The sequence below is a fragment of the Nicotiana tabacum genome, chromosome 13 (assembly GCF_000715075.1).
Source record: "Nicotiana tabacum cultivar K326 chromosome 13, ASM71507v2, whole genome shotgun sequence".
Classification (NCBI taxonomy): Eukaryota; Viridiplantae; Streptophyta; class Magnoliopsida; order Solanales; family Solanaceae; genus Nicotiana; species Nicotiana tabacum.
The window spans coordinates 41418900-41430535 of record NC_134092.1 but is presented as its reverse complement, the minus strand read 5'-3'; the positions used below and the strand labels follow the sequence as shown (position 1 = coordinate 41430535).

The 11636-nt window shown below is 36.6% G+C and overlaps 1 protein-coding gene across 2 annotated transcripts; it reads right to left on the bottom strand.

The window, feature by feature from the left end:
- Positions 1-2610: 2610 nt before the first annotated feature.
- Positions 2611-10814, bottom strand: LOC107778186 (peroxiredoxin Q, chloroplastic). Of its 2 annotated transcripts, XM_016598391.2 has the most exons (4): positions 10426-10810; positions 10202-10339; positions 3417-3506; positions 2611-2892 (listed from the first exon to the last, which is right to left on the bottom strand). In XM_016598391.2, the coding sequence occupies exons 1-4, from the start codon at positions 10609-10611 to the stop codon at positions 2674-2676; spliced, it is 633 nt and encodes a 210-aa protein (XP_016453877.1). In that variant the 5' UTR covers positions 10612-10810; the 3' UTR covers positions 2611-2673. The 2 variants fall into 2 exon arrangements, with proteins under 2 accessions (XP_016453877.1, XP_075084037.1); XM_075227936.1 differs by lacking the exon at positions 3417-3506 and having other exon boundaries at positions 10426-10814.
- Positions 10815-11636: the final 822 nt, after the last annotated feature.

The window sequence follows — 11636 nt, the reverse complement described above, 5'->3', positions numbered from 1 at the left end:
GATTAGGAATGGGTTGCACGTTGTAACGATATGTATTGGGTCTAGTTGTACGTTGTAACGGTATGATTATTAGATCGGGTTGCACACTACAATGGTATTATAATTGGATCGAGTTGCACAATGCATCAGAAATGATGCCTTGTACTTGTTTCTTGTATATTTCTCCTCCTTTCGAGGAATTTGCTTCCTAAGGTTTTGCTTACATTGTTATGACCGTGAAACTAATTGAGTTTTTCTCTTATTTGATCCTTTTATCATTATTCGTGTATGCTCTTGTTTTGCTTTCTGCTCATTACTTGCACAGGTTTATAAAGTGAGTATCTTTTGACTTAAAACATCACCACTACTTTACTGAGGTTAGTCAAGATACTCAATGTGTACATGGGATTGGTTGTACTCATACTGCACTTCTGCATCTTGCATGCAGATTTTGGGGCTAAGCGGCCGTGGAGTTCGAGGATGAGCATTGAAGACTTTAGCGTTCCAGTTATTAGCTACCATCTTGTTCATGGTAGTTTAAAATTTGTATTTTTGTTTATATATATTCAAACATATGATGTATATCTACTTGCTCAATATTGTAAAATTTCAATTCTTAGTTGCTCATGACTTGTACCACCCGTTTTTGGGAATAGCTGTATCAATTTCTGCATTTGTACTTCTTGATTTATTAATGATTATCAATTTGGATGATGTTATAAGTTAGTTGGCTTATCTAGTAGGTTGGGTTAGGTGCTATCACAACTTGGTGAAATTTGGGTCTATGATATTTTCTATGGAACCTACATTGGCTTATATCAATAAAGGCGCAGGTTATATAGACGAGCATGCCACGAGTTATGACCTCCTCCCGTCCTAGCAGACGTTTGATGAGCTTCGTCTCAGGCCATAGAATTTATTGCTTGACTTTATTCTTTATTTTATTTTTATTATTTCTAGTTGAGGGTTAGCTGGAGTCCAGAGCAATCCACCCAGATTCTACAGAGGCTTCATATACGTTACCAAATCAGAAAGTAAAGTTTAGATTTTATTTTGTTTCTATTCGATATTGAATGTTAAGAACTGGACTTTTGCATAATGTTTTTAGATTAAATTTTCAGTCTTTGAAGAAAGATGTCTCTTCTAGTTTTACATATTGACCCGCTTAGTAGAAAAGAAAGAATAGATTAGAAGGTTGCTCGGTCAAGTTAAGGCACACCGAGTGCTAATCGCGACTCGGTTAGAAATCCGGTCATGAGAGAAAAAGACAAAAAGCCTAGAAATTTCTTTAAAATCTTTCTTTAAAATATAGATTTTAAATTGCTTCACAAGTACAGGATGCCTAAGTGAGACTTTTATTAACCAAGATATTTTTCTGTTGCGACGGATGTGTACTTTTTTTAATTACTTATTTGACTTATTACTGATAAGAGTATTTATGAAGAGGCTGCCAAAAACTTCAGAAGGCTAACTCTGTTTTCCAGCTATTCATATGCTTTGTCAAAAAAGGTTCTAATCATCACTTATTCACTTCCATTTAAAAAGGTTTGAATTTTCAAATCCTATGAAATGTTATTGGGATTTAAACTTATAAAGGTTTGAATCTTAAGAATCATTCCTATGGTTTAAAACTCCAATAAATCTTCGCACTTAGATCGTAAAGTTTGAACCCCATAAATTGTTATTAGGGTTTGAACTTATAAAGGTTTGAACCCCATGAATCGTTACTGTAGTTTGAAATTCAGCATATTAAATTGGTGTTTCACTTGTAAAATTTTTGAACTTCAACGCCAATTGCCGGAATTGTTTCATGTCTTAATTGGGAGTATTTTTCTCCAAAAAAATATTTGTGTAAAAGAAGTAACTAAATGCTAATTGCTTTTTAAATACCAATTAAACTCTAATAGCAAGGATTAAAAGTGACTATTTGCTAATTTCATTTATTTATTGAACAATTTTTTATTGTTCATTTATTTTAATAAATGCAGATAAATTTTCTGTTTTAACAAAACCAAAAATAAAAAAAACATTTGTCTTGCAAAAATAGCTATTCCATTTTAAGTAAAATAAAAAACCCAAAAGGTTATTTTCTGGAAAAATAATTATTTAAACACATGCAAAACTATTTCTTCTGGAAACAAATCCAAACACACAAATAGTTTCCCAAAGAAAAAAAATAAAGCAAACCCAAAAAATAACTTAAAATAATTGATATTTTAAAGTGAAATACATTTAAACCAGTTATAACATACTATTTACCATCTTACCTACCATATGTTCTAAGTTACCAATCTTAACTTACTATATGCGCTACTAGAAATTGATTCTTAAGCCACCTGAGCGTAAAACTTCTAAGCGAATCGGTGTGTAAGAACTAAACATTTGTTAACCAGAAACCTTCAAATAGTATACGATTGAGCTCAATAAATAATTCTGCTATCAGGTGCAACAATATTTATTTTTGGAGAGTCCGACACACTAGACAATATTTTTGACGAGCCCGCGCAACATAGCTCACATATAGTGATTCAACAATCTAGAGCATAATTTGTGCTATGATCCTGAAGTGATAATTCCTTTTGACATCTAACTACAGTGGTTGTATATCTTATCAGAATCACATAATATATATATTAAGCATAAAAGGAAACTAGTGGGAGAAATGGAAATATTCAAAGAAAATTTGGTGGACATTCAGAGACTTTGAAGTAGGTTCAATGTCTCATCAATATGCTTTTCAGGTTGGAACTGATTGTTATATACAAGTTGAACAACTCCATTCTTGTCAAGTACATAAGTTTGTCTTCCAGGCAATGTACCAAAAAGGTCCGCTGGGACTCCCCATTCTTTTCTAACCTGGTCGCCTTCATCACTCAGTAAGGTATATGGAAGTCTGTATTTCTTTGCAAAAGCCTGTACAACCCAAATACCTCGGTTATAACAGTTGGCAATATCGAACAGCAGAAATGTAGAGAATACAAACTCATAATAAGAAGAAAAAAATACAAGAAGTTTGAAACATGATGAGTTGGTGTACATCCTTGACATAAGAAGTAATGAAATGTAAATCTATCTTGCAAAGAAAAGTATAATTTTGACAGGGTGCCAATAGAAATTCAAATCAATACAGCCTAAGTAATTAACTATCCAGCTCTCCCAAGTACAATTAGAAACAGGAACCTGATTGTTGTCTGTCTGTGAAATCAGACCATCAGGGAGTTGACCAGTTGTGTATAAAAACAAACATACAAGGTATTTTTGGGTAAAACCACAGCTATTAATACTCTTTGCAAATTTTAGACGAAAAGACACATATAGGAAGAGCAAGCTTAATGTAATTTGATTTGATTATAAGAATCAAAACTCCAGATTACTGACTACCTATCATAGACGAACTCGAGCTAACTATTTTAACCAACCAAGTAAATCTATAATACCTTGTGGGATTCTGGATCGTCACCACTAATCCCAACAACTTCCGCTCCTGCTTGCTTGAACTTTTCATACGAGTCCCTGAAGGAACAGGCCTGTATAAAATGTTCACACATTTGCGATCACCATGGTAACTTTTTATGCTTACACTTTTGAGGCATGAAGAGAACAGTTTTGCTTTCAGGAGTAAAGCAATTAACTTCCAGCTAAAAAAAGAAATAAAATAAGAATGATGACATAATTCTAGTTATCTCTAAAATAGAATTCAAACAGTAGGTCTAATCTTGTATTTTTAACTTGTCTCAAACCTATTTCAGATGAAATTAAGGTAAATAATAAATTTGTTTACATATTTGAGAAATTTCCTGGATTGGATTACAATTAATTTATGTCTAACGATAATATTTTTCACCAATTGCACTGTCTTTCTGAATCAGTAATACAGGAGATAATCCATCCAACATAGATACACTCAAGAAGTTCCAGGTGAAATACTGGAGCTACCCAAAAGTCTAATATATTAGACAAGCCACACAATGGTCAGACTTGAATTGAGCATCACTCGGAATAGGAGTTAAAGCATGTTGTAGTCTAATGGTAAACTTCACTAAACATCACTTAGGTGCAGGGTTCCAATCTCACCAAAAGCTTTGCCTGCCACTCTATTCAGGGGCCCACTGCTATTCCAGAGAAATTGCTAGTCTATTAAAATTAGTCGTCCAACCTAGAACCTGGTAGTCAAATACTTAGCACTAAGTATGGAGGGAACCTTACAGGAGTGCCGCCTCCCAGATATGTTTCATCATGTTCAGGACATGCCAAAGGAAGTTGGGGGACCACTCAGACAAGTACGGATGTCCAATGATCATGGTTAATCTAATATTCATATATCTTGTGTATGTTTTGGTATATAATTTGTAAATGAGAGTAGTCTATTGGAATACTATTTTCCACAACTATAACTATAAAAGTATAAATTAGGCATGTTTTCTCTCTCGGCGCACGTTTGCTAAACTGCTACGGCCATGGGAAAGAGGGCATGCATGCCATCGCAGAAGGCTCTCCAAGCTCAGGCGACATTATCACAAGGCCATGCCCTTCGAGGGCAGAAGAATAAGGCAGCTTTAGACATCCAAGAAGAGATTCAGATTGGATAGAAAATCAATGAAACAGTAACTCATCAAAAAGAGAGTGAACAGATTTCTCAATTGCAAGCTCAGAAACAGTAGGCTAATGTTGTGCAAGCTTCAACTAGTGCTGGGAGTCATTCCCCAGCAAGCAGTGGGCACAAATCATGAGCGGATATGGTGGAAGAGGAAGAGAGGACTGTACCAAAGAAGAAGCAATCAATTTGGGACAATTTTGACATCTCGAAAGTGTCAAACGCAGGATTTAAATTGGAGTACGTTGCTCCGACACTGCCTGCAGATTCAACCATAGTTGACATCGAGTTAGAAACATAAGCTCTGAAATTGACTATTGGAAGAATGTGGTGGTGTGTTATGTTCTAGGTGCTCACACTCCCTTCACTGTGTCACAGGGGTATATCAGAAGGTTGTGGGCAAAGCATGGAATCAATAAAATTGCCATGCTAAAAGATGCAATTGTGTTGGTTCGATTTGATTCTGAGCGGGGAAAAATGAGGTAATTAAGGGGGGATTTATCATTTTGATAATAAACCCTTTATTGTGAAGGCCTGGAATCCTGACATGGAATTTACTAGAGATGAGTTGTACACAGTACCAATTTGGATCAAATTTCCTGGGCTCGACTTTTAATATTGGAGTCCAAAGGGACTGAGTAAGACGGGGAGTTTGGTAGGTAAACCACTAATGATAGATCAAAACACTGAAAGCAAGTACGGGTTGAACTTTGCCAGACTATTGATTGAGGTAGAACTGAATGCTAACCTACTAGATAATGTTATCTTCAGGAATGAAAGAGGAAGTTTGGTAGAGCAGAAGGTATTGTATGAATGGAAGCCAACCCTGTGTAAATACAGTGAGAAATATGGCCATGATGAGGTCAATTGTCTCAAGAAGGCCAAAAAAATGTGGTTCAGGAGAAGAATGACAAAGCACCTACTGTTGAGAAGCAAGTGACTGTTAATCAGCAATTACCAGTGGAGAAAAAGGGAACTGAGGAAACTGCAAAGGAGGTAGAAACCAACTCAGGAGGCCGCAAAGATAATGTAGGGGTTACCCCTCAGAGAAATGGTCGCAACCAAGCTAAACCTAAGCTGCTCGGACTCTTCACTTTTGGTGCCGCACCCATGTCGACACGACATGGGTGGGGGTGGGGGTGGGGGTGAGGGTGGGGGATCCGCACCGGAACCGGTCAACCGATTTTGGGTACTTTGACCAAAACGAAATAACCATTTCTGAAATAAAAACGAAAGCTAGGGTGAAATTGGAGAAAATGGAATACCTAGTATATAAAAATTTATATGTCAGTTCTTTTCCTTTTATTTCCTTCTCGAATTATACTCTTGATCAATATTTTCTCCTTCTCGGAATACCTTGTAAGTTCTTCACATAATTTAGACATATTTTTATAACTCTATTTTTAGATATTTGAATTATTTTTAGCCGAATCTCCACACTCATATCAACACTTGGATCCGTATCCCCGAATCTTAAAAGTCAGATCACGAAGGATCCGACCTCTAGATCCGCACCCATATCGGACACCTGCTCCCGAGTCCGAGCAACTTAGAGCTAAACAGCAGCAATAGTTGAGGATTAACCAACAACAAAAGGTGGTAACTCCAAACACATTTCAGGTACTAACAAGGAACGTCCAAGTAATACAGAAGATAATATAGTAAACATGAATAATAAAGATAACAACAAACAACTGTCAAAAGGTAATGGCACAAATGTGGGTGGCCAGAAGTTTCCCAATTATGGGAATGGTTAACTGCCTATGCTGGAATATAAGAGGGCTTAACTGCCCTAATAAGCAAAAAGAAGTTAAATTCCTTTGCAGTAATGAAAGGGTGGGACTAGTTGGTTTACTAGAAACAAAAATAAAGAGTAACAAGATTGAATCTACCGCCGGAAAAATGTTTGGGGGGTGTCCATATGTCACTAACTTAGTAGCTCACTATAATGGGAGAACATGGATTACATGGAGGCCAAATTACTACACTGTGATGACATTAGAACAACAGCTCAGGTTGTCACTTGTGCTATACGATATATTACATTGAAACTGGATTTTGTCATATCTTTTGTGTAAGCTTTTAACACATGAGAAGGGAGGAAGGAACTATGGAACACATTGGTGAACTACAGTATGGTGTGCAAGCAACCATGGATAGGTGACTTTAATTCAGTACTGACTGCAGAAGATCAAGTGGGAGGTAATCCAATAACTTGGGCAGAGGTTTCAGAATTTCATCACTGTGTGGACACTTGTTGGTGGATTGAGCTTCCTCATCTGGGGCAAAGATAAACATGGAATGATAGAAGCAATAGTGGACAGAGGATATTTTCAAAAATAGATCGGATTTTCATCAGCAATGAATGGTTGGACACAATGCCACTAAATACATCAACTTACCTTCCAGAAAGTATAAGTGATCATAGCCCAGTAAAATATTATACTGCTGGATGAGAATCTTAGGATCAGGAGGTCATTTCAGTATTGTAATGTTTGGGCCACACATCCTCAATTTAGAGACAAGGTGGAAGCTGGATGGAATGTGCGGATTCAAGGCTGTGCAATGCTACAGGTAGTTAGAAGGTTAAAACTTAGGAAAAGGAAGTTGAAGAAGCTAAATGCTAAATCCTTCAGGAATCTTGTTACTGAATCTGAGATGGACAGAGAGGCTCTTAGGCAAGCCTAGGAGCTTCTTCACTCTGACCCTTTGAATGCTGCTTACCAAGAACTTGAGAAAGAGAAATACACCAAATTCAGACAATCTTCCTATATAGCTGAAATGTACCTTCAACAGAAGAGCAAGGCAAACTAAGTGAAACTTGGTGATGATAACACCAAGTACTTTTACTCTGTAATCAAGCATAGAAGATTGAAGCAGGATACCACTCAATACCACTCAACTGAAGGATGCAGCATGTAATTGGCAGACTGATCCTGATACAATTGCCAATACTTTTATTGATTATTATAAGGAACTGCTAGGAAGAAGGAGTGATCACAGAGTTAAGGCTTTTAACAGTAAGCTGAAGAATGGTCGAGTACTGGACATTATACAGCAGCTTAAACTACTTAAGCCATACACTGAGAAGGATGTTAAAAAAGCTATCTTCCAAATTGATCAAAACAAGAGTCCAGGTCCAAAGTGGATATGGTAGTGGTTTCTTCAAGGCAGCCTGGGATATTGTAGGCAAAGACATAACTGATGCTATTCTGGAATTTCTCCACAATGGAAGACTCTTGAAACAGCTAAACTCAACTAACATAGCATTGATTCCAAAGACTGCAGCACCTAAAAGAGCCAACCAGTATAGGCCTATATCATGTTGCAATGTGCTTTACAAGTGCATATCAAAGATGATCTATACTAGACTTAAAGATGCAATAAGTGTAATTGTGGCTGACAATCAGTCTGCCATTGTGCAAGGTAGATCCATAGTACACAATGTACTGATTTGCCACGACTTATTGAGACACTGTGGTGGAAAACTACACCAAGATGCCTGATGAAAATTGATCTAAGAAAAGCTTATGACATGGTAAGCTGGGAGTTCCTAGAGGTCGTACTAAGGGGCTATGGATTTCCAGACAGATTTATAAACTTAGTGATGAGTGATGACTTGTGTATCCTCTCCAACCTTTACTATTAAAGTAAATGGGGAAGAGCATGGCTACTTTGATGGAAAAAGAGGACTTAGACAAGGCGATCCTAGGTCTCCTCTCCTGTTTGTACTTGTTATGGAGTACTTGTCCAGAGTATTGAAATACATGTGTGCCCTTCCTGATTTTGCATTCCACCCCATGTGTAAACAATTAAAACTTTCACACTTGATATTTGCAAATGATCTTAGGATCTTCTGCAAAGCAAATACCAATTTTGTCAAAAGAGTAATGGAGGCCTTATCACATTCTAGTGATGTTTCAGGGCTGGTTGCAAACATGGACAAATCAAGTATCTTTATGGCTGGGATTGATGATCAAACCAGGGACCAATTGATTGAAATAACTGGATTTACACAAGGTACCTTTCCCACCAGGTATCTTGGTCTGCCTCTTTCATCCACGAAATGAAGTAAATTGGAATGTCAACTAGTTGACAAAATCACCAATAGGATCACCACTATGTACTCAAAGCGGATCTCCTATGCAGGGAGACTACAGGTCATATTAGCAGTTCTATTTTCTATCCATAGCTTCTGGGGATCTGCCTTCATCCTACCCCAAAGCATTCTCAAAGAAGTTGATAGGAAATGCAGGAAATATTTGTGGGGAAGTACAGATGAGAAAAAGAAAGTATCATTAGTGGCAGGGGAAAAGGTGTGTTGGCCAAAGAAATATGGGGAACTTAATATCAAAAATTGCAGGAGTTGGAACATGGCATCTGTTGGGAAGCTACTCTGGCAATTAGCCGAGAAGAAAAACTCCTTATGTGTGAAGTGAGTGCATAGCATCTACATGAAGACTGATACTAATATTTGGACTCATAAACCACCCCAAGATTGCAGTTGGTATTGGAAGAAGGTGAATGCACTAAAATAAGTCATGCAAGGCTGGTACACTCAGGGAAGATACAACATGAAGCAAGATGGACAATATTCTATCACTGGCAGCTATAATGCATTGGTGGGACAACATGGGAGACTAAAGATTGCAGAACTAATCTGGACTGCATTAGCTCAACCAAAACATAGAATTATAGTATGGCTAGCTGTACAGGGCAGATTGCTTACAAAGGATAGACCGAGGCATCTACATATCCCAGTGGAAGATGAAACATGTCGTCTTTGCACCAGCCAAGCTGTGGAGACCCCTCTGCATTTATCTGCAGAATGTGACTGGATAGGAGTTGTGCGAGAAGGCATCCAACAACGGACAGGAATTACTATACGACAAGGAGAAGTTCATAAGGTGCTTGAAGGGATAAAGAGAAGGCAATGGAAACAATTCCACAAGGAGCTGATTGCAGCAATTTGGGGAGCAGTGGTGTACCATGTGTGGAAAGCAAGGAACCGGAAGATCTTCAGAGGAACAATTGTAAACTGGAAGATCTTCAGAGGAACAATAGACATAGAAAGAATAGAATTACTCAAGGATTTGAGGAAAGCTAGCAGTTGTCATAGTTTACTACACAAGTTACTTTGTAATTAGTTGCTTCACGGACTACGTCGGAGGCCTGTCCTTCATTGCACCCTTCCTAGAAGGTGGTTTTGGAAGATAGGTGCTCTTTAGGTGTATGGGTTTTTTGGGAGTTAATGGTATTATTTACATTTTTACCCAAAAAAAAATGAGAGTAGTCTCATATGATCTAACTTCACAGAATAGGACTTCAGTTTGTAGATATCTTTCGGTGATAAAATTTATAGAGTTCATCCAACCTAACCTTGTAATCAAATACTTAGCATTAAGAGGAAGATTTCATTCGCATCTATTCAGCTAATTAATTTTAATTATCAGCTCATCATACTAAGAAGGCCCTTCTTTGTGCAATTTTTTGCATTACGTGCAGTTATTTTTGGATTGTACTTCAATAAGACGAGCAAAATCATGTTTTTTCTATGATTATAAATGTGCAAACCAATGTGAAATTAACAGAATTTAGACGCACATTTAAGGTGTCTTTTTACTCTACCTGTTTTGTACAGCCAGGAGATTCATCAGCAGGATAGAAATAAACCACCACGGGCTTGCCTTTGAACTTGGAGAGGCTCACATCTTTTCCATCTTGATCTTTTAATGTGAATGGTGGAGGCACTGAGCCTTTTTCCACCTACCAAACATGCCACAAATTCCTAATAGTGTTTAAAGAAATCAGAAAAAAGAAAAAGCAGTAAAATGGGAAAGCAATGTATGTACCTTAGCAAAAATAGAACTTTTAGTTGAAGAAGGGGTTGTCAAAGAAGGGGAATGAAGGAGCTTGAGACCATAAAAATTGGATCTTGAGACAATGCTTAGGTTGTGACAAAGGAGGGTTTTAGGGGTTTGAGAATAGAGCAGTGAATTTGGAAGAGCCAGCTTTACAGATATGGACAAAGAAGCCATTTGTGGGGGTGGAGGGATTGAAAGAAGAAAGAGAGTAACTTTTCTAAGATTTTTTGGCAGTGACTAATAAAGATCAAGATTGTTTGCTTTGTTGTATAGAGTAAAAGATTGAAGAGGCTAAAGTGTATATGTGGCGAAAGTGGGAATTTGGTTTCTGCGCGGTGGAACGTTGCTGACCCCAACCAACTACGACAGTGCGATCAACATCAGTTCCCTCTCTTGTTTTTCTCACCAGTTAATTAACCACATTAGATATTTTATTTTGTAATTGAATTGATATAAAAAAAAAAGTTGCAGTACTAAAATTAAAACTATATCATCTGAGACAAATATACAAAAAATAAAATCAAATCAAATGTTCAAAGGGAAAAATTAAGCAGAAACAAAACAAATAAATAAAATATTGCATACCTATTTGTAGTTTTAAACAGTCTTCTCAAAGAGAAGTTAATTGTGTAATGTTCCTATACAAATGATATTCATAAATAATATTAACAACCATGCAATAAGATTGTGCACACTACAATTGTCTCTCTTCAATTAATATCTTTGAAAGATAAATTAATTGTGTAACATTCCTATATAAATAATGTTCATAAATAATATTAACAATTATGTAATAAGATTGTGCGCACTACAATTGTCTCTCTTCATTTAATATCTTTGGAAGATAAAATTTTAGTTAATTGTACTTTTAAAAAATTTCCCCTAAATAATTCTAAAGGGAATTGTTGAATATTACTTACATAAGTAATTTATTTTATGTAGAATATAATACAAGTATCAAAGAGTTATGACGTAAACTACGTTTTTAAGAAAAAGAGAGAGAAGTATCAAAGAGTTACTTATAGAAGTATAGGAAGATTCTACAAATACTGGGATTGTACCATTAATAGTGCTGGCTCCTTTTTGGCCTTCTTTTCCTTTGTAATTCACAAGTATCTAAATTTTTTTCTTTTATTAGAGTATAAACAATTACAACAGAAAAATATAAGGAAAAACACAAAATTGAATCCATCACCCCA

What these genes read in the sequence shown, in the direction of transcription:
- LOC107778186 (XM_016598391.2), bottom strand. Translation starts at nt 10,611, where the DNA reads ATGGCTTCTTTGTCCATATCTGTAAAGCTGGCTCTTCCAAATTCACTG. An exon ending in AAAGTTCTATTTTTGCTAAG is followed by an intron (nt 10,340 to 10,425) that starts GTACATACATTG and finishes CATGTTTGGTAG; the next exon opens with GTGGAAAAAGGCTCAGTGCC. An exon ending in CTCCTGGCTGTACAAAACAG is followed by an intron (nt 3,507 to 10,201) that starts GTAGAGTAAAAA and finishes CATTTTATACAG; the next exon opens with GCCTGTTCCTTCAGGGACTC.